Source organism: Rhodnius prolixus, unplaced genomic scaffold, assembly GCF_049639745.1.
Source record: "Rhodnius prolixus isolate KJV_2025 unplaced genomic scaffold, Rpr scaffold_1, whole genome shotgun sequence".
NCBI classification, from domain to species: Eukaryota; Metazoa; Arthropoda; class Insecta; order Hemiptera; family Reduviidae; genus Rhodnius; species Rhodnius prolixus.
In genome coordinates this window covers 35,584,203-35,607,667 of record NW_027411581.1, presented here as the reverse complement: position 1 = coordinate 35,607,667, position 23,465 = coordinate 35,584,203, and the positions used below count along the sequence as shown (strand labels likewise).

General features: G+C 33.3%; 1 protein-coding gene across 2 annotated transcripts; it reads right to left on the bottom strand.

Moving 5' to 3' along the window:
- Positions 1-31: 31 nt before the first annotated feature.
- On the bottom strand, positions 32-22,854 carry Msh6 (DNA mismatch repair protein Msh6). Of its 2 annotated transcripts, XM_074116166.1 has the most exons (23): positions 22,479-22,854; positions 22,313-22,405; positions 20,202-20,287; positions 17,168-17,296; positions 16,807-16,968; positions 16,590-16,724; positions 15,154-15,289; positions 14,939-15,078; positions 14,612-14,749; positions 14,340-14,535; positions 14,069-14,262; positions 13,884-13,996; positions 12,075-12,230; positions 11,813-11,970; positions 11,110-11,219; positions 10,881-11,036; positions 8,316-8,450; positions 8,150-8,241; positions 5,911-6,043; positions 5,455-5,634; positions 5,198-5,375; positions 799-950; positions 32-321 (listed from the first exon to the last, which is right to left on the bottom strand). In XM_074116166.1, the coding sequence occupies exons 1-23, from the start codon at positions 22,702-22,704 to the stop codon at positions 52-54; spliced, it is 3,468 nt and encodes a 1,155-aa protein (XP_073972267.1). In that variant the 5' UTR covers positions 22,705-22,854; the 3' UTR covers positions 32-51. The 2 variants fall into 2 exon arrangements, with proteins under 2 accessions (XP_073972267.1, XP_073972274.1); XM_074116173.1 differs by lacking the exons at positions 32-321; positions 799-950 and adding an exon at positions 3,959-4,432 and having other exon boundaries at positions 22,479-22,843.
- Between the last annotated feature and the right edge of the window lie 611 nt (positions 22,855-23,465).

Sequence of the window (23,465 nt, the reverse complement as noted above, 5' to 3'; positions counted from 1 at the left end):
GGTTTTGGTTTATTTAAAAAAAAAAAAAATATCTAAGTTGAACTGATTTATTTAAATTTCACAATCTCTTAAGTACTTAAAAACTGTTTTAATACCACTCGATGTGAATAGTGTCCTGAAAATTTTGCGATCCTTTGTTTCCAGTTCAAATTCTCGAGCTCTTTTTAAACCTGCTTTTGTAATATGATTGGGTACGCCGGCCAAACGTGCTGCATTAAATCCGAAAGATTTAGGACAAGCACCACTAGCTAATTTGTATAGAAACGTCACATTTTCTTCGCAACCATCATCCATATCACCCTCAGTTTCTGCCATAAATGACTATAACAAAAATTAAAAAAAAAAAATGTTGAAAATGTGGTTAGGTCTGTATTGCTGAATAATATCTTTGATTTTATAGAAAATAGCACGCAAGTTTATTGAATCCCTGATCGGTTAAAAAAAAAAAATACAAGGTGACCATAGTTTTCCACTATGGCTTTCCACTATTTCACTATGGCCGGATTCTCAATAGTGTCCAAAATATTTGCATTTTTAACCTTTCCGTCGACATTCGCGTTTTTTATGGTGAATCGGGTCATAGTGAACAGAATATTTTTTGTTACATTTGAGCTGCTTAATCACCTCCCGAAGTTTCACCCTGTAAATAAGCCATTTAAGAAATATACAAAAGTAAGAAGTAAACTAATTGAAAAAACGAACGATCCTTGTTAAGAAGCAAAAAAGTATCACTCTCGCACATTAAAACGTGCAACAACCAAGAAAAAGGGAAGGAAAAAAGTGGATGATAATATTTACCATGTGGGTAAGGAGGACGTCTGCATTACTTCTGTATGATTCAACCAATGTGTGGTAATGAGTAGAAAAAATAGTTCTGCAAGACATACTGCACAATTTGTTAAGAACTGCAGCAGCAATTGCTGTACCATCGTATGTAGAAGTACCGCGCCCTAAAAACATAATATACATTTTAAACCATGTACTTTATTTAAAAAATTAACAGAAATTGAACATTTCATATCAAAATCAAGTGACTTTTCATTCAATTCTTTCTTTTAATACGTTAGTTATACTTTTACGTCAAACTTCGAAATCCACTTTAGCGGAAACCAACCCCTAACACCTTCCAGAACTGCCCTTAACAATTTGTATTAGTAATATTTTGCAATTAAAAATTATTTACCTGCGTTTATGTAATTTATAGAAGGGTGTAAATTTTGACAGAGAGTCATTTTCAAGAAATTTCAGTAAAATGATACCGAAAGTCCATTCAGTACAGTGGTTTTAAGAAATGTTTACCCCTTCTTGCTTGTATAGAAGTGTTCATAACTTTATATTTTACTGAAATGGCACTGCTAGTCCTGAAAACCACCACTACTCTTCTGAGGAATGCCCTTAATTGAATTTTCATTAAAAATATTTCATAAAAGTTGCAGATTTTAAGAGTCCAATGATTTTTCCAAGTTAAGGAATACAGGAATACAAGATGTTTCAAGAAATTTTCAAGAAGGTTCAACAAGTTAAACTCCCTTCTTTAATGCGCTACGTCCGGTTAAAGACCATTTGATCACTAAGGAACTGCTTCTCATGAAATACCCCCAATGGAAGTATCAACTTTGAGCGCCTTGCAACACGTCGTTTTTTAAGGACGACCTTTGTTCTTTGTGGACTTACATCTATGTCCCAACAATTAACAGACTTTTCTCATTCTTAGAGCCTCCTCTATACCTTAATCAAGGTGGAAGAACCCTTTAAAAAGGCACGAAGTCCTCAATGCGAGGGATACCAGGAATTCGGTCATAGTAAATCTGACTGTAACCACTTCCAGGGTGTAGTGTGCAGAAACACATTAATCTAGTCCATGTCTAGAAACCAGCAAAATTTGCCGATTGCCAAGCCAATCATTCTGCAAGCTACTTCGGTTGCAACGCCTGTGAGCGTTGCAATAACTTAGAAGAGGACCGCCTGTCTCAAGTCCAAGTTTTCATTATCATTATGAAATGCTAATTGCTGAAATTTTTGCTTTTTCTAAACATGGATGAATAGATTTAGCACTGAAGCACAATTACGGAAACACACTTCTCGAGTACGACTTACTTTTCTACCGAACTAAGATAATCTTTTCTAAGATAATCTACCGAACCTACTATCCTAAAGGCAGTCCTCAAGAGCATTCAGTGATTTTCATTTGCCAGTCACTACCACTCTACGTGAAACCTAGCTCTTCAGTAAGATGATTTATGTCAACCTCAGATTTGACAAACATCCTTCCACTTCTGTCCTAACAAATAACTTCTCAAAGTGAATTCCTTACCTTTTTTCAATCTCCTTGGTTCTCAGTTTATAGCTAGCGTGGTCTACACGCGATGTCGATTCATGAATCACGTAAACGGAATCTTTTAGATACTCTTTCTATTATATTTAGTAATTTGACTTCCAAATTCCATGTGGCCTACAACTCCACGAAAACCACCCGACATTTTAGAAGTTTTCATATCATGTACAGTACTAACTTCGTTGTGTGATATTTCTACAACATTTAACTTATCTTACGTCCACCCCTGTTTCACTGACCTAACATTCTCAATCTCAACCCACCATCAAATCGAGTTTTCTTTCAATTACCACTGGACCGACAAGCTGGAGCTTTTTTAAGTAAATTTACATTGCATTCCATCTTAAAAACCGCAGAAGGTTCTCCTTCAGTTCATCACAACTCTACTAGGGCGAAAAAGGAGGAAGACAAAGCTAATCTCTTTGCCTTCACCTGTCATTTGTCAACAATCTGACACACGGACTTAACAGTGAACTTTTTACGCAACTTGTCAAAAAAGGTATTCTTTTTCTAACATACACCTTAAACGCAGCTTTACGGACAACTTACTTTCCAATTCTCTGGAAATACTTAATACCAAAAGTGATCCTGAAACCAATAAACCTGCAAAACAAACTAGCTCTAACCATTTGGAATGGTAGTCATGTACTACTAAATATGATTTATTTTTAAATTCAAGTATGTCTGTTCCTACTTTTAAAAATGGAATGTTTGGTATTTCGTGCGGCATTAACGGTTCTTTTAAACTATTATTTTGAAATTGTTCACAAGATTTACAATTTTTAATAAACTCTTCAATGTCTTTAGTGATTCCTGGCCAATCTACATGCCTTCGAGTTAATTTTTTTGGTTTGTTAATTCCGAGATAACCTTCATGGAGTTTATTTAGAATTTCCGGCCTAAGTTATTGAGGGACAACTAATTTAGAATCACAATAAATTAGGCCATCCATGACGTCTCTTAGCAATTACGTCTCTAACCTGTACATTATTTTTAACTCAGTGAAACTTTAGTTTTTTTTTTTTTTTTGGGCCAATTCATTCATTATTTGGTTCAATACAGAGTCCGATTTAGTCTTTTCTATAAACAACCTAATTTTCTCTTCCGATAACTGAACTTCCGAATTGACTTCAATAACATGCACTACCTCTTCAACAAATTCATCGTCTTGGTCATCTTTCTGTGGGCTAAACCTTGACAACACATCAGAAACAAACATTAATTTACCTGGAACGTACGTTAGCTTAATTTGATATTTTAACAACTTTAATCGCATACGTTGAAGACGAGGAGAAAGAATAGATGCTATTGTTTTTTCAAACAAAGTAACTAAAGGTTTATGGTCTGTAAAGATATCTATTCCGTCATGTTCGAGTTAATTTCATTATTATTAGAAAATTGTAATACCTGTGTTCATTGATGCTTTCCAGCGAGAAAACCAGCATCCTCTTTGTCAATCACCAACCCATCAGAAGCAACCTCTTATAATCTTAGCAGTGTTTTACAACCAATTGCGAAAATGATTTCCCTACATTTAGCACAAACCGGCAATTGGCCCATTTATGAATATTTCCACATTTTTTACAGGAATAGCACCATCTTTACTTAATTTTTTACCTTTTGCTCTATCACTATTCACATTTTCACTTTTCTGCACTGGTTTGAAATTCTTCTTTTCCATCTTTTTCTAATAGTTCTTCTTATCTTGTTGCCCTGCAATTCTGTTGAGGTAATCGACTTTCTCTGGTACAATCATAACACTCACCTGTTCCCTGCTCAATCAGCTGTTCGTCCAATTCTCGAGTGCTTTTTGCCGTGGTAACACTTTTTCACGAAGAAAGGCTTCTCTAAGGCGCACTTCTCGGACCTTGAACAATTCTTTCCATAACCAGCCTGTCTGCAAGTTGTTTATATTCACAATCGTTCTTTCAGTGACAAGTGTCAAAAGTTTCATTTTCTTTTTGAAACTGTTAAAGAGAAAACTGCCGAGCACCAGGTTCTTCTGCGGTTCTACGTACTGCTCAAATTTTACCAAAGCCACGTCGTAGTTTTCATTCTCTACCTCAGCAAATGTGAATGTATTATACAGTTCTTTTCCTTTAGAACCAATAAAATTAATAGTAGTTATTATAATTTATATTGAACTAGTAAGTTTGGTTGTAATAAAGAGCTCACTCGGACTGATACTTTTAATTTAAATTGACTTACCTCACCTCACCGCCCCCAAAAAAAAAATAATAATAATAATAATCGTTGTCACTTTAAAATATAATAATGCTGAAAAGCTTGTAGAATGTTATATAAATAGGTGCTTTTTGTCGGACTAAGACGACGCGACCATTGTTCGTTGTAAAATTCAATCTTGCTCTACCAAGCAAGTTTATGAAACATTTTCTATTCCTCAAACCAAATATGCGCTATGCAGATAACATCGGAACGATTGTATGTAAGAAGCTCTCAAAGATTTTTTCAAGGCCAGAGAGAGAGAGAAAAAAACCTTGAAATAAACGAAGCCAAATCACAGTAAATTTTTTAACCCTGAAAATTACGAGCTCAATACAAAATTTACTGAAATTTTTTTTTCAGAAGTTAACATTAATTGAAAACAGAGCCTAATAAAAATAAAATATTTCCTGAGTTCAATAAAAAGTACTGGCAGGGAATCGGGCATTTTAGTAAGAGGTATTTTTTACAATAATATCTCTACTTTGTATTCTGACAATGCCTTTAAGGGCATTTTACTCTCATAAGTCCCACTGACTGCCAACCCTGAAGTTACTAACGGTCATGTTTGATACTCACATACGTGCAGAATATGATACAGAATAATATTATATATTATACAGATAGACTGATACATACCTAGTTCATCAATAAGTACTAATGAATGAGAAGTCGCTTGATGCAAGATTGCAGAAGTTTCGCTCATTTCTAGGTAGAACGTGCTCTCTCCAGACATTATGTCGTCATTAGCTCCAATTCTTGTAAATATTCTGTCCACAACTGTAAGTTCTAAACTTTCTGCAGGCACAAAAGAACCCTTCAACATAAAACATGTTCATAAAAAAAAAAAAAAAATCGCTGAAAATCCAAATCAAGACGATTCGCTATAATCTCACCAGTTGAGCCATGATAATTATTAATCCCAGTTGTCGCATCAAGGTAGATTTACCTCCCATGTTAGGACCTGTTAGAAGCATTACACTTGCGACCTCTCCGCCCACATGAGTATCATTGGGAATAAAATTATCCTCTCCAGAGATACATGGGTATTTTCCATTCACTAGCTTCAAATAGGGCTAAAGCATTCAAAAAATATTAAAGAACAAAAAAACACTCTGAATAAGTAAATGTAAGTTTTATCCGTCGCACCATTTGGGTGGATGGCCGGAGGACGAGAGGAAGACCCAAAAGTGGGTGGAGGGACCAGGTGAAGGAGTTGATGGCGAGATATGGTCTGACAGAGGATCGTTTCGCTTGGAAGAAGACATTGCTGATTCCGCAATTGTCAACTATGAATCGCTACGACGGATAAAATGAACGTCATTTTCAAATTGTATGTGAAAGCTATTCACCTTGCAAGAACTGGAAATATTTTTAAATACTGGAGTGCAAATATCACCTTCAATACTTAAAGAATATTTTGCAAGGCCCATTAAGATGTCCAATATTGCTACACATTCTATTGCTTGGTTCCAATCTTCATTCCTACAGAAAAACAATGTTGAAAAATAATTTCGGAGCATCGCTTTATTACACTAAATTTAGTAAATGAAGCTGACAGTCTTAGTTGATCAAATTAACAGTTAATACGTGAGTAACAGTGCTCTGCATTTTTTAGCGGTTGTTCGTTGATTTGGTACTTGAATTGTTTAATTGTAGTTTTATATTCTTTTTCTTTTCTATCGGTTTATGTCGGTTAAGTTAATTTTTTTAATCGAAAAATTAAGGAAAAAATAGGTTTTCACTTTCATTCAAGTCCACCAGTGTGTTTGTAGATTTGAACAAATTATGAAAGTTCACAGAAATGGTTGGGGGGATTTTTTATTTATATTATTAATTTGGCTGAAATCTCAAAACACAATCCATCTAGCTGGCTCACTGGTGAGGAAAATATTTGGCTCATTCACATGTTTGCGCAGACTGCTTTTCTACGAGTCTTAAGGTATTTAATCGTATTCTAAACAAATTTACGTTAATAAAAAGCAACATGAAAAAAGAACGTAATTTAGTTGTTATCACACAAAGTATTTGTGGAATTGATATCAAATTAGAAACATTAATTAAGAAAGTTGATACTTGGAAAGTGTCACATAAACGAAATTCAGTATTATTTGGCATTTATGAAGAATTTAGCATCTATTGGGATTTGAGAGAATTCATACGTACGTATGCATAATACGAAAAATTGAATTTAGGTTTGAATAATTTGCATTTGATTTCGTAAGATAGAATGATTTTCTAAGATGGCTAAAGGGAACCAAGATAACAAAGCTCGACCTATACTTATGACTATGAGACTAAAAAATTAAACATTTTAAAAAGGTTGATTGAAAACGAGGAAACTGCTGTTACCCAAACTCTTCAAAGCCTGGAAATAGGATAAATATGCCATTCTTAAGTACAACAAATTAATTATAAAGGGTATGAGAACCTCTTATGTTAAACGACTTTTATTGAACATCCTAGGCGAGGGTCTACCTCTATCGATGCTAAGATGGTAAAAGGAAAGTAATCTGAACAGGACTTAAAACGTGGCAAAAAAGAAACTTCAGCAATTCAGATACAACATTCGTTTAACTTTAGATACAAAGTGAAAGAAACTTATAAAAGTAGTGACAAAACATCTGAAGACGGTTTAATGCAGTCATATGACTGCACTATTGTGTAGTAAATGTACTATTTTGACATATACCACTGTAAAGATAATGAAATAGGGGATGCGCGGAAGAGCGGGACCTACCGAGAGAAACAAGTCAGTAGGTTTATTAATTTTATTATCTTTATACCTCGCGGACGTGGCTTCCCGAGCCGATGGACAGATGGGATGGGATCTAATGTGCAAAGTGGGCCTCATGATCGACGCTGATCGGGGACAATTGGCCCTTAAGGAAACTGATATGAATGAGAGCAAATCCGTTTAAATAAAATGATTCTATTATTTATATTTTTCTAATCTTATAAATTGCAATAATTGGTTAATAGAATATAATAATTTGTTTCTTCTATTATCAGAAAATGAAGGATTCCAATTGAGTGGGCATTTTTTCAAGTATTGTCCAGTAAATATATAAATTGGAATCCTAATATTTCTTAAAATAAGCCAAGTAAACCCTAATGGAAGAATAAAAAACGTTTAGATGGTGTATTTACTTATGAAAGTAAAGTGCAGAGTTTTGTGACAGATTACATTGAATCAGTCTAGATACACTTCATTTAGTTAATAATTTTATAATTGATAGTCGGGAGTACGCTCATCTACCTGCCTTCATTTACCTCTCTTTTAAGAACATGATGCGGATAAATTTGAGTGCGTGTGCACAAATAAACTAACCAAATTGTCGGATAAAAAAACCTACTTGTAGAGTTAGACGAGGGAGCCATAATATTTTATTCCGTTTACCAGGTGTAGTTAGTGACAGTAGGAATATTGCGAGTACAGAACGTTCGAGAAGGCTCATTGTCATTTTTTCGCTCTGCTGTACTAGCGGATAACAATACGTAAAAATTTCTTGGATAATAATGTTAATAAACTTTTCAATTTCCATTTTTTCAAGAATTTGCAAAAATGAAATAAAAATTTACTAAACTTACCTTTCTGAAAATTTTGAAAATATTCTCTTCCTTAAATTCTGCAGCGCTTGACGCTTTCTTTCCTCACCTTGCAACTGCCGCTCTAATAAACTCTGCAATTGAATGAAAGGAAAAAATTAAAAATTAAAAATTACTGTGTTGTTCATTAGACTATACTTTGTTTTACCTTTGTTTCTATCGTGTAATATTTCTTAAATCCTTTGCGCTGACCTTGAAATTCGTAGCTACTTCCAACCTTTTTTACTGCGTTATCTGGGATTTCTAATTGGTACCTCTTTTTGTCACTCCCAACATAAGACACCTACAGAATTTTCGTTTTGTTAACTTTATTTTGTCTAAAAGTGTGCATTAACACATTGCTTAACTTCCAATAAATTTATTTATAAATTTTGAAAAGAATAGCAAACACTCGAGTGACCCATGGGCATCTTCTCACTGGGGCTAGAAGGCCGAGGTGCTCATGGTGCAATGAAAGGCTGACTGTGGCACATGTGTTGGAAGAATGCCAGACTCTGCGACAACATAGAGCTCAAGCAGGTCTGCCAGACGATTTGCGTGCAGTGCTAGAAATAGGGTCTTCTCACAAAAAAAGGCTATTTGCATTTTTGAAGGAAATTCAATTTTACCATAAAATTTAGGATTAGGTTATCTAATAGTTAGGTTAGCTAATAGGTTAGTTAACAAAAGGGGAGAGGAATATCGAGTACTCTCCCCTCTGGATGGACAAGGCATGAATGTATCAGTAGGCATGAATGTATTTATCAGCGTGAGTGTATTTATTAGTGTGAGTGTATTTATCAGCGAGAGTGTGTTTATAAGCGTAAATGTATTTATAAGCGTGAATGTTTTAATTAAGAAGAATGTAGGTATAAATGTGTGTAAATATTGTACATATAGCTAGGCTTAGTACATTTTAAGGGGTGTAGGAATATTTATAAGAGTACTACACCCCAGAGTTCAAAACTGATAGCTAGGATAGTTTAGGAAAGGATATAGATACAAATAGCCTTTAGGTGGTAAATAAAACTGTGACAAGACGAATGAATTGGGTAAGAAGAGGATGGCACCACTGGACACCAGCACTCCCTCTTGTCGGCTGGACCGATAACCAATGAAGGGAAGTGTGGACCTAGGTCGGATTACCCGGGGCTCCGCCATGCCTCACTGGATGAGACATTGGTTGGACGCTGATCGGGTGGAGAGACATGTGCCATCCTAGTTCGAGAAAAGAACATAGCTCTAGGGGCGCTAATGACCATAGTCGTCGATGCGCCAAAAAAAAAAAAAAAATTAATTAATAAATAAAAATAGCAAACAGATTAGATAACTTTGTTGTTCGCAGAATAAAAATTATTGGGTTTTATGCGAATATTTCTTTTGTACAGAGCAATTAGCCTTATCCTTCGAATTACATTGTCTTGTATCAACTAGAGGAAGTTGGGAAATTCGAGAAATAAGTCTTCTTATTGGGAAGAAACTTTCGTTGGGAAATGGGATAAAAGCTGTTTAGAAATGAAAACGATTCATCTGTCGAGGTAAAATAAAAGAAATCAATGAATTGAATGATTTTTTCATTTATTTTTTTGTTCTAAAGACGCTCGTTATGTATAGAGTTTATAGACTAGACAACTAAGTAATCAATAACCAAAACTCAAAATAACTTAAACAATGGATGTAAAGAAGACAACAAAGTAAACATTTATAAGAATATAATCATAAGATTATAATTTGAATATATTAACACTCAAAGGTATTTGTTCGAACACCCAACATTTAAAAGGCTGATTTACTAAGTAACTAGAGGTCAAAAAACAAGCAAACAAATTTTTTTTATAGAATATTTTAGTCGTTTTGAATTATTATTATTAATAATTATTTTTTAGGGAGCTTTATACACGTGGGGCTAGCTTCTCTTGTCATGTATGCACAGCGTCTAGGCACAATTACAAAAAATTTCGAGTCGAAGGAAACTTCATTCATGAAAATCCAACATTTTATGTAACTGCAACACTTCCTCTTAATAGAAGCAAGAAAAGTTTGGGAAGTTTGATCTTAATTAGGGAACGAGTATCTCTATATCCTGTCAAATTTCGTCAGAATTGGGCTAGATTTTCAGTTATTATTATTTTTTAATTAAGGCGCGTTAACGTCTTAGGTTATTGACGCCCGGAGCTTTTTTCGTGAGCTGTATGCAGCTCTTCGCAATGGTGTAGACCTTAAGGCCGCCCTAGTCGAATCTAGTCTAAGAAGCTCCTAAGAAGAGAAACTTAGATATTATAATTAATAGTTTTAGAGGGGGCCTAAGTACTGGAACGAATTTTCCTCCAGAAGACTATTGTATAGCGTTAAGGAACTCAATTGGAACATCTTCACAAAATTTCAAAACTAATGACACTTCATTCATGAAAATCGCTTTTTCTTGAAACCTATTTGATCTGCGTATTAGATTTGAATCTACAAATACACGCTGAATAATCCTTCCCTCTTTGTTGGGCTTCTTCGTGATCAAAAGTTGTCTAAAATTTGAAAAGTTGCTGTTATTAACGAGCATATGCTCTTTATTTTAGAGAAAATTCGGATATATTATTGTCTGTAGAAAGAAATTGTCTTAAGTTAAGTGATCTTTAAAAGGTACGCTTTATCGAGAAGTTATTGACAGTTTTAATACATCATCTTCAGTAAAGTTAAAAAAAAATCTCAACTAGTAATTTAAAAATTTAAAACACAGTACCTTACATCCAAAATATTCACACTGTGATTTTAAGTAAACTTTTAAATCTTTCTCGATTTCTGATAATTCCTCAATGGCTGCATCATATTCTGAATCTACACCAACACTTGGAATAATCCTGCCCTCTTTTTCGGCTTCTTCATGATCAAAAGCTGTCTATAATTTAAAGATAAATTCTTTAAAATAAAAAAGACGAGCAAAATGAATATAGAAAATATTAAATACGTACTCTAAAAAATTTAAGATGTTCCGTAAGATCTGGGAAGTTCCCAGATTTAGAATAAGTTTTGAACTTCACACATCTAGATAAAAGCTTTGATTCTTCATGAAAATCAAATTCTAAAAAAAAAAAAGGGAATGTAAATATACTTAGCTCTCTAAAAATAAATAATAGTCAAGATCTTAATGTCAAAACATCTTAAATATACTTTAAACAATAAACATACTTTATAGTAAACTTTAAACAATACACACTTTATAAATAATCATTCTTTCTTTATTCAAAATCTCATTTGAAGTTTCACATTTAATACTTTGATGAGTTGTACAGCAACACTCTAAACTTTCTAAATCATCTGTTTATCAATACCTTCGAAGAAGGTGCTTATCACTTACAGAAGTTTTATAGTGTAAAGTGATTTGGTGTAAACAGACTTGCCCATTTTGTAATAGGTATTGTTGAACAAATGATTTAGAAAGTTTAGAGTGTTACTCTACAACTTATCAAACTAGTAAATATGAAACTTCAAATGAGACTTTGTAATAAGTATCTGAAACATCGATTTACAGCAAACCATTATGACGATCTTGATTAAAAATGCTAATCAAAAAATTATGAAAATCAAATGAATCCTTACTTGGAATTCAAACCTCCAGGACTTCTTTACGTGTATAGTTTGAATAATTAAATATGGGCAAATAAAATATCAAACCTTGAAACAGTTCAACTACTTCTTGAAGTTTCTGAAATCCATTTAAAACAGAAATGAATTCTGCAATTTTACGCTTTGAATAGACTTTTTCTTCAAAAAATATTGCTCTATTTTCAGGATGTGATTCCTCTAATCCTTTACTACTCTGGGCATATATTCTACATTAAAAAAAAGTAAATTGTTGAAAAATAAAATCTGTGTTTTAAAAGGAATTTCTATAAATAACGGATTTTAATGTAAATGTAGAATAAAAAAAAAAGACCTCGAGAAAAGACGTTCTAAATCAGGTACTTTATAAAGGAGATCAGAAGCTTTGGAAAGAATACTTTGATTTTCACGTAATACTCGCACCGCTTCTTGCCTTGCCTCAATGCTTCTAATTTTTGTCAAAGGACTACATATCCACTGATGCAGTAACCTGAAATAACAAAATGGATATAAAAAAAAAAAAAAAAAAAGAAAGAATTAAAGTAATTAAGAAATTGTCCGAAATATTAAAGCTAATTTCATTAAGAATATAATCAAGCTAAATCGATAAAAATCGCTTTAGAGCAAATCAAGGTTAAGCCACAGAACTCCCCCAAGCAATTATCTTACTTTATTCTAATTCGACTCTTTTTTGGTTATTTTACAAAGTATGAAAGATAAGAGGAACGCAGAAATAATTTAACTAAAGTTCCCGACTTAGTGAGATCAAAAATTTTAAAAATATCTTCACTTTGTGGATTACTAATTTCAAACAGAGTTGGTATTAGGAGATTAAGATTTCGGTTCTCAATAATTACTATAAGAAAAGATGCTAAGTATTAATAATTACCTACCCCAATCCAGAACAACCTAATTGTAGCTAATTTTTGTCAAACGACCAAAGAATTTTGTTTTAATTATATCAAAAAACCCTTGGTAAAGTTTCCAACTTCAATAGTCACAAATACAATTTAATATAGGTACTTCCTGATCCGACTTTCTACATCGGAAATTTTATCGTGTAGGATGAAATCAAATTTGTTTAGCAGGTAAAAGAATTTAAAGAGAGGCCATCGGTGTTGAGAATTAGACTTCAAATATGTTTCCTTCTCACACTTTTATTAGTTTGTTTGTTCTTGTTTTTTGTTTTGTTTTATATCGAGCAAAAAAGGCGGATATTTTGATCAGAAAGATAGCCGTCCAGGGAGCACTGTTTTCAATAGTATTTCGGGTGCGATTTTTTTTATGATTATTCCAGGTATTTCTCGGTTGGTAAGTCCAGAGTAGTGGTTAACTCTGCGACAGTTCAAAAGGCAGGGTCTCTAGGTGACAGGACATTGTCTTCCAGGCTGAGGTAGTTAAAATAAATTAGTGGTACTAAATATTACTCTAAAAAGAAACTTTAGGGAGGAGCGTAATCAGCCACTACAGCAAGAAGGCCTCATAACAGAATTCGAGGCTACTGACCTTAAAAACTCAATGTGTAACAACAAAAAAAGTGTGTTAAAAATAACGACAAAACGTTGTTTATCTTAGAATATGAGTTTCTTTGTATTTCCCTTTCTCCCAAAAAGAAGATTTTCGTTTTTGAGTTTTCTCTGAAAATACAGAATTTGAATAAGAAAAGTGGTTTTCATTCATTCGTTTGAATTATGTGTACTTTACAGCCAATTCGAAAATTGCAAATAGATCAAATTTTTATTTTTATTTTTTAGGCGGGGCTTAACGTCCAACTACCAATTAGGTGTAGTGGACGGAGGCGACTAGCAAACATACTTTACTGTAAATTTCTTTTATTAACCACTAAATAAAATCCAATGCCTAAGACCAGGAATCGAACCCAGTACCACAATACATATTAGCTTCGCAGGTCTCGCCTCTAACCGCTCGGCTACCGTAGCGCCCAAGTAGATCAAATTTTAAATACCATTTAGCTGCGCTCAGACGAGATAGAAAGGTTATGTTATCAGCCAACCAGAAATGTCACTTTGCGTAAACAATTTTTCTTTTTTTTTTTTTGCTTTTCATTATTTTTTGCAATTTTCTTGTAAACGGCTTAACAAAATGAAGATAAAACAAAATTATATTAAACTGCATGATTAACCTTTTGCCAAAAGCTGTACAACAGTGCTCAATTCTGTGTAAAAGCGTCCCCTGCCTGCCTCCGCTGCCATTATCAAGAACGTTCAAATTTTTTAGGGTAACAGCATCTAAAACCTATTATAATGTACCTGTGAGAACAATACTTAATGCAAATTATTAAGAAACAAAAAGTCGACTTTATCTTACCATATTTTTGACACGAATTTCTGATACATTTTCACTATTTTCTGGAGGAACATCTATAGGAATGTATACTTCGAATTGACCTAATGAGACTAATTGATAATCAATCAAACTTTGAGTAAGATACCAAATAATGGCTCCTAATGCTTTAACGCCCATTTCACTTTCTGAACTTGCAATTAGTCCCAAAGAATCAACTACAAAGATTAATTAATTTGTTAAAAATTAATTAATTTTACTTTTTTTAATTCCTTAAAAATAACAAATGAAGTACCTTCTCCTATAAAAGAACGAAGAGTTTCAGGCAACTTTCCATCCGTGAAGTAATTTCTTTCATTCAGTTTCGTAAGAGTGTCAGAAGTGGTCCAAAATTCGATAACTGGGGACAGTTGTTCTTTTAGTGCGTTAGAAACTGATGTACTCAATATTTGATGAGTTCTCTTTGTAAGGCCATTCCGTTCATACAGTATCTAAATTTAAGTTAAACTCAATATTTTGATTTAAAATAAAAATTAAAACTTGTATAAGTAGACTTAGCCTATTTACCTGAACCGGTGGATAAACTGCAAATAATGTCCTTAGACGAGATGAATTTCTATCGTCTTCAAATTGTCCAATATGGAATATTCCAATCGAGGTGTCAATAAAACAAACACCATATGAAGATCTGACAGCATCTAGTTCCTGGATATTAAATAAAAGAGAAGAAGTGCGGTTGAGAATTACTCGTTTCATGAGGGTAATAAAACTAAAACTCATTATTCAAATCTAAAGTTTATTACATTTGCAAAATAAATAAACAAATAAAAAAATTAAGAATAAAAAATAAAATAGCTAAATATTTTCTAGATTCTAGATTTATTTTAATACTACCTTTTCAACTATCGCTAACAAATATTTACTAGATGCATCTTCAGCATCTCCCTCGGCAACTGTAAATATCCTCGTACCCTTTGTGGTTACCTGGCAAATTTCCCTTCTTACCACTTTATCAAATTTTGTTGCTTTATGCACTGTAAGTTAAAGTTCTAACTAAAGTCAGAGTACCAAATAAATATTTTTCATTAGATTGTACAATAGATTTATACTTTGTTTTGTCCTCTCTGTCATCATTTCCGGAGTTTCAGTCTGCTCAACCCTTGCTACTTTGTAACCTTTGTCCACTAAATTGGAAGCAAATCGACCATAAGCGATTTCTGGAAATCCACAATGCGCTAAATCTCCCTAAAATTAATTCATTATTTATGATGACACAAAATGAATATTAATTTATTTTTCTCTCTATAAGAGATTTATAAATATTTAATTGGAATGATTATAACTTAAATTCTAACAAACTCCACATCAATATGTTGTTCTCAAGGCTAGAATTGTAAATTTCCGACCAATTTGAACCAACATTTAAGCAAACTAAGCATTCAACCAATTTAAGCAAACAAACAATTGACTGCGACTTAATGCAAACTTTTCGGAAAGAATGTAACGTGGATAGATGTTTTGTTGTCTGCGTTATAAAAATATTTTTTGCAAATAAATAGAGCTGATCATAGTGATCATAAGTGTATAAAATTGCCAATATTTTAAATTATTAAATTTAATTATTGTATTTTTTTTTTAAATTAATGATGGTCTGAAGTGGACCAAATAAATCTATTAGCCTCCCTGGAGCTAGCTTGGTTCACACAAGCACCCCAGGTGATAAAAAGCATTCTCTCACCCATGCTCCTACTAGCTATTGGAAAGGAAGATGTCATCGGCATTTTTAAGTATGGCCATAAATAGGTTTCTACATACTTGAAAAAATAGAAATAAAAACAGAATAGTATTAGATGACCAAGTCAAGTACATCTTTTCTGACAAGGTTGGCACCAGTCATCTATTATGTTAAATGATTTTGTACCGGAATACCTTCTTTTAGCATAATTGAATTAATTTAAGGAATTCAGCTTCATTGATTTTGACTGCTTCGTTTGAATTTTTCACTTGACTGTAATAATGCACTCTACTTTTTGAGCAAAGAAGTGGAAGAAGCAACAAAGAAGTAAGGCTCAGTACCTTACTAAGGAGTACTACTCTGCTCAAAGACAAAATGTTCCGCCTTTAAACGAAAGTCCATTCCGGCCAAATAGGAGTTATCCAGATGGCGGCCGTGAAATAGAATTAATTTTGTGGTAAAACATGAACGGTTTAGTTCGGGAAGTGTTCCTTCTTTTAGTTTAAGGTCATAGTGTTTGATATATCTACCATTTGTTTAAAATGCATGTACAAAAATATGCTTTTCGGCCTTTAAATAAATAATGTTAGGTTAGGTTAGGTGCGAGGATATTTTGAACACTTTTAGATTTATTATTTTTTTATATTTAATTTGCTAACAGTCTTTAGTGAAAACTAAATTCCACAATATGACGCGATCGCAGTTTTCCTTTTAACAGGGTTAAAGAAAGGTAAAATGGAACTTCTACTTTGATATGCTGGTTACAAACAACTGGATAATCGTAAGTCTATGAGACATTATTATATTTACCTTCATATATGCTACTGACAATTCCTTAGTGCCAACCATTGCGTCCATATGATAGAGTTCATAAAACTTCCCAAGTTTGAAAAACAGTATAGAATCAAAATTCTTAGATTTCATTTCCCACCATTGTCGCATTGCCTTCAATAAATAACATAATAAAAATGTGTAAAACAAATGTGTAAAACAAAACAAAATTTATCAATGTATTTAGTTAAGTTACAGGTGTCTGATTGCGTAGAAAATCATCAGGAACGTAGAGCGTTCTTGCATCATACTCTGGATGATTTGGTCTTCTACCTTTTCCATCTTTGATTTTCTCTGGTTTCAGAAAATCATATTTTAAATGAGCCCAATTACCTTCTTTATCGGAAACATTAGTTATCTAAAAATCACAGTAAGAAAATATAATTTGCAAAAAGATTTTTATTTCATAGAAAGTGCAGAATTTCTTCAAAAGTGGTATCTACGCTAGTTAAATTAATACAATAAAAAAAATCACTATATTTCCAATTATCAAAGCTATATTGTTTATAAATGTATACTTAGTACAAGAAAAATAAGTGAACTGTTAAAACACTTACTTCATTCAACTGACTCAGATTTGTAGGGGCCACAGTTTGGTTGGTTTTCACTGGAATGGTTCTTTCTAGAACTGATTTTTTCTTACTTGGTATCAACGAAGTAGAAGACCGTTTTCTTTTTCGAGTGTTCTGAAAATATGAAAATATTTATTTATTGATTTACCGATTAAAATTTATCAATAAATTGTACGTGTAAAATTCGTATTAATTCTCATCATCTGGCATCAGATTAAATCAATTTATAGATGTATGGATATTATTGTTTGCAGATGATTTAGTAGTAATAGCTGATTCTCCTAGCGATATCCGCAATAGATTAAAAATTCTTAACGACTACTGCCCAACTAATAAAGTTGAAATCAATATTATTAAAACCAAAATAGTAAAATTTCATAGAGGAAGGCCAAAAAGAGATAGTTTTATATTTTAACAAAAGGCTAATTGAAATGACGCTAAATCACAATTATCTAGGTATTTCTTTTTCATCTTCTGGCCTATTTAATAAAACAGCCGAACAGGCAATATCAAGGGCGAACTCCGCTTCTACTGCGGTTTTGAGTACTTGCTCTAAAGCTAAGATGATCGCCTGGAACCCTAGGGAGCGTCTGTTCAATTCAGTAGTTGTGCTCTCCCTGCTGTATGGTTCAGAAGTTTGGGGTCTGAGGTATGCGGATAGTTTAGAAAAAGCCCACATTAATTATTATAAGAGACTCCTTTTGTTGGCGAAAACTATACCTAATTATGTAACAAGGCTGGAGATTGGTACAACTCATATAATAATGAATATTTTGAAAAGGGCTCTCAACTTAAAACTTTTAAGCATGAATGGAAATAGATCCCCAAAAGCTTGCCTTGAGCAACTCAGGAACTATGCCAAAGTTTATAATTTACCCAAATATAATTGGTTCTCTCAGTTTTCTATTTTGTTGCAAAGTGTAGATCAAGCACATGTCTAGTTTATAAAAGATTATTTAAAAAAAATAATGCCATAGAACTGTCCAAATATGAACTTTATTTAGAGAACTTAGATATTGAATCTCTTAATAACTACAATTTTTGTCAGTTTGCAAACTCAAAAATACCTTCTACATAAAGTACCACTAGCAGTAACAAGAGTATTTGCACAATTAAGAACTGCATGACAATATAGTATTTCATTAAACATCAGTAACAATCAGTATATAATCAATCCAAAAATTTTCTGTCAGTTTTGTGATTTGAAAAAGAATGAATATTTGCCACATATATTGTTTATTTGTCCAGCGTATTACTCAATTAGACAGAAATATTTAGAAAGATGTTCTTTTTTTTTTTTTGTATACACTCTCTGTTAGGTTCAAATGATAAATTTATTATGAATTGTTTTTATTTATTTAAAAGAATGTCTGAGAAGAAGAGCCCAACTTTATTGACTTTATTAATTTAATTGTGATTTGCCTATTTAATCTTAATGTTATTATGTTTTTGGAAACTAATACTTCCAAAAACATAATAAAAGACCACTTGCAGCAAATGTGGGAAACTGAGGCAAGATTTTAAATGCCCGTCGGGAAACGAGAAAGGTAGTCGAAATAAAAAGACAGTACTCGACTTGCCCAAAAATGTCAACTTTTCTAACTTTCTAACCACATCAGTATATAATTTTTTGCTAAAAACTTCTAGGTCCATCCCTTTATCTAATAGAATGCCGAGATTTACTTTCGTCCCAATAAACAATTGTTTCCACTCAAATTTACTGAAATCTTTTCGAAACATAGTTTCGTAAATGAAAAATAAAAATGAATGAACAAAAATCAGTGCATACATTTAATTCACATCTGTTTGTTTCCAAATACAACTGAACGGTGTTACTATTCCACAGTGGACGAAGTACGATACTTAGGACTGTACCGCGTGGTTCGCTCTCAGCCTGCTTATTGTCGTAACAACCCATTTATTAGTGACAGTTCCCATAAACCAGGGTTGTCTAGGTAACTGATCTACCATAGTTTTACAAAATCTCCCCTTATCACCATTACTGTAATCTGTCTGCCATTTTTGTAGTGCTGTTTTTGCAATTGTGCACTTAGAATCGGTGTGTGGTAATTTATAACTAGCCATTTCCCCAATATTGGAGGCTTCCTTTGCAAGTTTATCAACAATTTAATTTTCTTTTACATCACAATGATCCCTTACCCACAAAAAATTAATGCAGACCCTCTTCTCTTTAAAAATGGCTATAATTTCTACTATCTCTGCGTTAATATGATTCATTCCTGTAGAGTGGTTGTGTATATGTGATAATTTACAACGCACTCTGGCTGTCACTAATAATGGCATATTTTTTCTCCGTCAACGAATAAATATATTTTAAAGCCGTTAAAATGGCAATTAGCTCCGCAGTATAGATAGACGCCTCATATTGTAATTTAATTATGGTAAAATAGTTCGGATCATATACAGCACTTCCGACTTTATTATTGATTTTGGACCCACCAGTCAATAAACGTTATGAACCAGGATAATGGGTAGAAATACAATCTTCGAAGGCCAAAGTTCCTCATCTGTTCTGGTAACTTATTCAAATCGAAGGAAGTGTTAACACTTGATTCCGTCAAGAGAGTTAAGTCAATTTTATATCACAGATGTTTTTGTACAGAATGAAATTCGATTTTTCAAAATAATTGTAAAATGTGATGAGGTTAGCATACTGGACTCCCACGCGGAGGTCCCGGGTTCGAATCCAGCAGCTGACCCTTAGATTTTCTCTTCCTAGGAGCTTCTTACAGCTCACTGTCCGGTGATGGACAGTGTTGTCTGTAACGAGAGAACACTGTCCGGAGGCCGGCAGTGCACTGGAAAAAGCTCCGGGCGCCAATAACCTTAGATGTTGACGCGCCTTAAATCATTAAAAAAAAAAAAAAAAAAAAATTGTAAAATGTGAACAAGAGTGAGCGAATTTGATGAAACACACCAGCAAATTAGAACTCCAGAAAATAAAAAGTTATAGAAATGGGCAACTTCACCGGAAACTCGATGTATGTGTACTATGCACCTGTTTAACAGGAGAGTCTTCATCAGTAGCAGTCTCTTCAGTAGCGCCTGAATCACAACTTTCTTCCGATTCTTCTTCCTTTTCATCTGCAACAAAAAAATTTTTGAAGACCTAAAACAAATGCTTATAGAATAGGAAAAACTTTATGAGTTTACTTTACTTTGGAAGAATGTTCACTAAGAAAAATATTTCTTATATTTTCTAATATTTTTCTAGTCGAATACTGCAGGTTTGAATTTTTTTTATTTTAAGTGCAATTTGTAACTTTTGACTTCCTTATTTTAAGACAATCTACATTAAAATTGACTACTGGTCCATCTAAAAGAGTTTTCAATGAATTAAACAATTTGATAAACTAACACTGTCGAGTGTTCGTGAACACGTTTTCTTGTAAAACAAACTTAATTTCTTATACGAAAGATAAAAGGAATCTTGGAAAATGATATACCGTTTGAAAGTCCATTAAACAAGGAAACTTTTATAAAAATGGCCAGCACCTAGGTACAACGTAGCGCCTAAATGCGTGAACCGATTTTCTTGAATGAGGCGTCAATTCGATTCGGAATCTTAGGTAGATGTGCCTTTTGGGGTCTCGACGCTGTACATCAAATCGAAGAGAAGTTAGCACCATGTATATAACGCCCCAACAAAATTATTATTGCTATAACTCTGTAGATCTTAGCCCGATATTGATAAAACTTGGCAGGTTGAAAGGGAAAGGGCAACGTTCTGCTCTTACACCTATTAAGGGAGAGTATGACAATCGTTTCAAATTATCGACGAAATAACTGATTTTCACGAATGAAGTGTCATTCAAATCGAAATTTTGTATAGATTTGAATCTTAGAAGTCTCGACGTTATGCCTCTTGAGAAAGGGAGTTTGCCCCACGCAAGAAGGCCCACACTAAAACTATTATTACTGATATTACTAAGACGCTTAGTTCGATTTTGATAAAATTTAGCACCAAGAAGTGGTTAAAGCTTCCCTATGTGAGTCTAAAGTGTCATAATGCTCTTACTTATACCAAAGGGAAGTACTGCAATCGTGAGTATTTGAAGTTTAATTTCTCTTTCCATGTCTTACTTCTCTTAGGAGGAAGTACTGTATTCGAAGTTCAATATTGCCATTTACAAATACCTTCCTACTTTATTCAAAACGTACTCTCAAGAAAAATTTTCTGAGGATTCTTTCTTGTTTTTTCTTAGAGAACCTACCTTGCAAAATGTTTAAGATTATTTTATGGACTCAGTCTGCGAAGGCGTGAAACGAGGCATTTAAAAACCTCATTATAACAAAAGGAATTGGGCTAAGACAACTATCATGCAGGTTCACAAATAAAAAAGTGTATCAGAGAGACTGTTTCTACGATTGTATGCAGTAGACAGCACAATTCAGAACGAAGAAGAAATCACTTGAGAGTATTTGTATTAAGGTTTTAGGAAAAATTAGTTATTTCCTTACGATTAATTTTAAATGGACCAATAATGGTAACTTCATCTTAGATTGAAAAACGAAAAATATTAAAAGGCTTATCAACTAGGATTGCAAGGTAGTAAATGAAATTAACATCAATGGAATCATGTAAATTACCTACACTATAAAGAGAAAAATACCTTCCAGTTAATGAATAATTCAAACAAAAATTAAGGAAATTAATTTATATTTGTACAATTACGTGCCAAAATATATCGGCAGCTGTAATTCTATTATTTCGACGAATAATACTACAAAAAAGGATAGGATTGCCCTGCAGATTTAAAACAATAAATCATTTCTAAGAAAATTGTTTGGCATTATAATAATATGCAGTGTTTTCATTCCAATCACCGCAGCAGCAACAAATTTTTCATCAGTAAAACCTACGTTGCTTACCCTCCTCACCCATCTTAATTTATTTTGACATTTAATCATAATTGTAATTCTCTCAGTAAAACAAGACATCACAATTCTTATTATTTTTACTTGATGTTCCAAACTTCTAAAGCAATACCATTTCAAATTTGGCTTTCATAATGTTCCTTTGTGAAAGCCAAATTTGAAATAATTCGTCGAAATGATTTCGTCAGAAAAAGATATTAGACGTATTGTGTTAATTAGATAAGTTAAAACCTGGCACGTATTCATCACCAGAATCTTCTAACTCAGGCAGTGTCTCGATCAGTGTATCATCACTTTCATTCAATGGATCCTTGTTTTCTTCGTCTGAAACCAAGATTTGGATGCAACATAAAACCGACCTTTCTTATTAGTTTTAATATGCAATGCACACTTTTACCTGAAGTAATTAACTGCTTTTTTGCACTTTTTTCAGATTTTTTAGACTTTGCTGCACTATTTAAACGGTCGTTAGGTGATTTGTCACAGAGCGTTTTTTTAAATTCCGATTTACTTTCTGATTTGGACCTTGAAAGCGACATCGCATTTTTCGCATCATTTTTAGGAGTTTTGGGGGCTGTAGGACTTGGTGTAAAATATTTGAACAAAGTATTTTTTTGAGACATCTTAATTTTTTCATAAAAAGTAAATTAGAAAGCAAAAAACGCACAACTTTTACACAAAAAACATTTTAATTATAGTAGGAACTTAAGTCGCGAACTGCGCGCCTACTCGGCGGGAATACCCAAACTTAACACCTCTCGAATTGTTTCACTATTCATAACCTTCCCTCTGACAACATCTAAACGCTGCTTAATCGATTCGTAGCACTCGTAAAAGAAAACGTGCATCAAGTTGGAAAGAAACAAGTGTGCACCCCAACTTCTCGTCAAGTTAGAGTGCCCACTTATTTGATGACTTTTTAAAACTTTCCCTTCAATCAATCGTTTATGCCGATGGTTTTCAAATTTTCGGCTTTTGAGTCGCTACATTAAGAATGTTTGAATGAAGGACGTTTGCGAAGGGAAGTAGACCTGTAAATAGGATGAGAAGGAGAAAAGTAAATATACATACATAGTAGTTTGGGAGAGAGCGTTTAGGAGTTTCTACAGTGAGGATTGGTCACTCGGTAGCCTTATTGGGGTGCTTGGCATTGAAGTCACCAAAAAAGCGAGATTAAATAACCGAGAGATGAAAAAAAGAACGCGATTCGTTCTGTTGATTCTGTGGTTCGAGGTGGGGTAGAATTCAGCAGCGAGCGTGTAGGAGAAAAGGAAAATTGAGATATAACGGTTGGTTAAAGATAAGAAGATGGGATGGATGTAAGGAATCTGAAAATGCCATAAAGAAATGCAAATGAATATTGCGGATCCACCGTGTGCTGCAC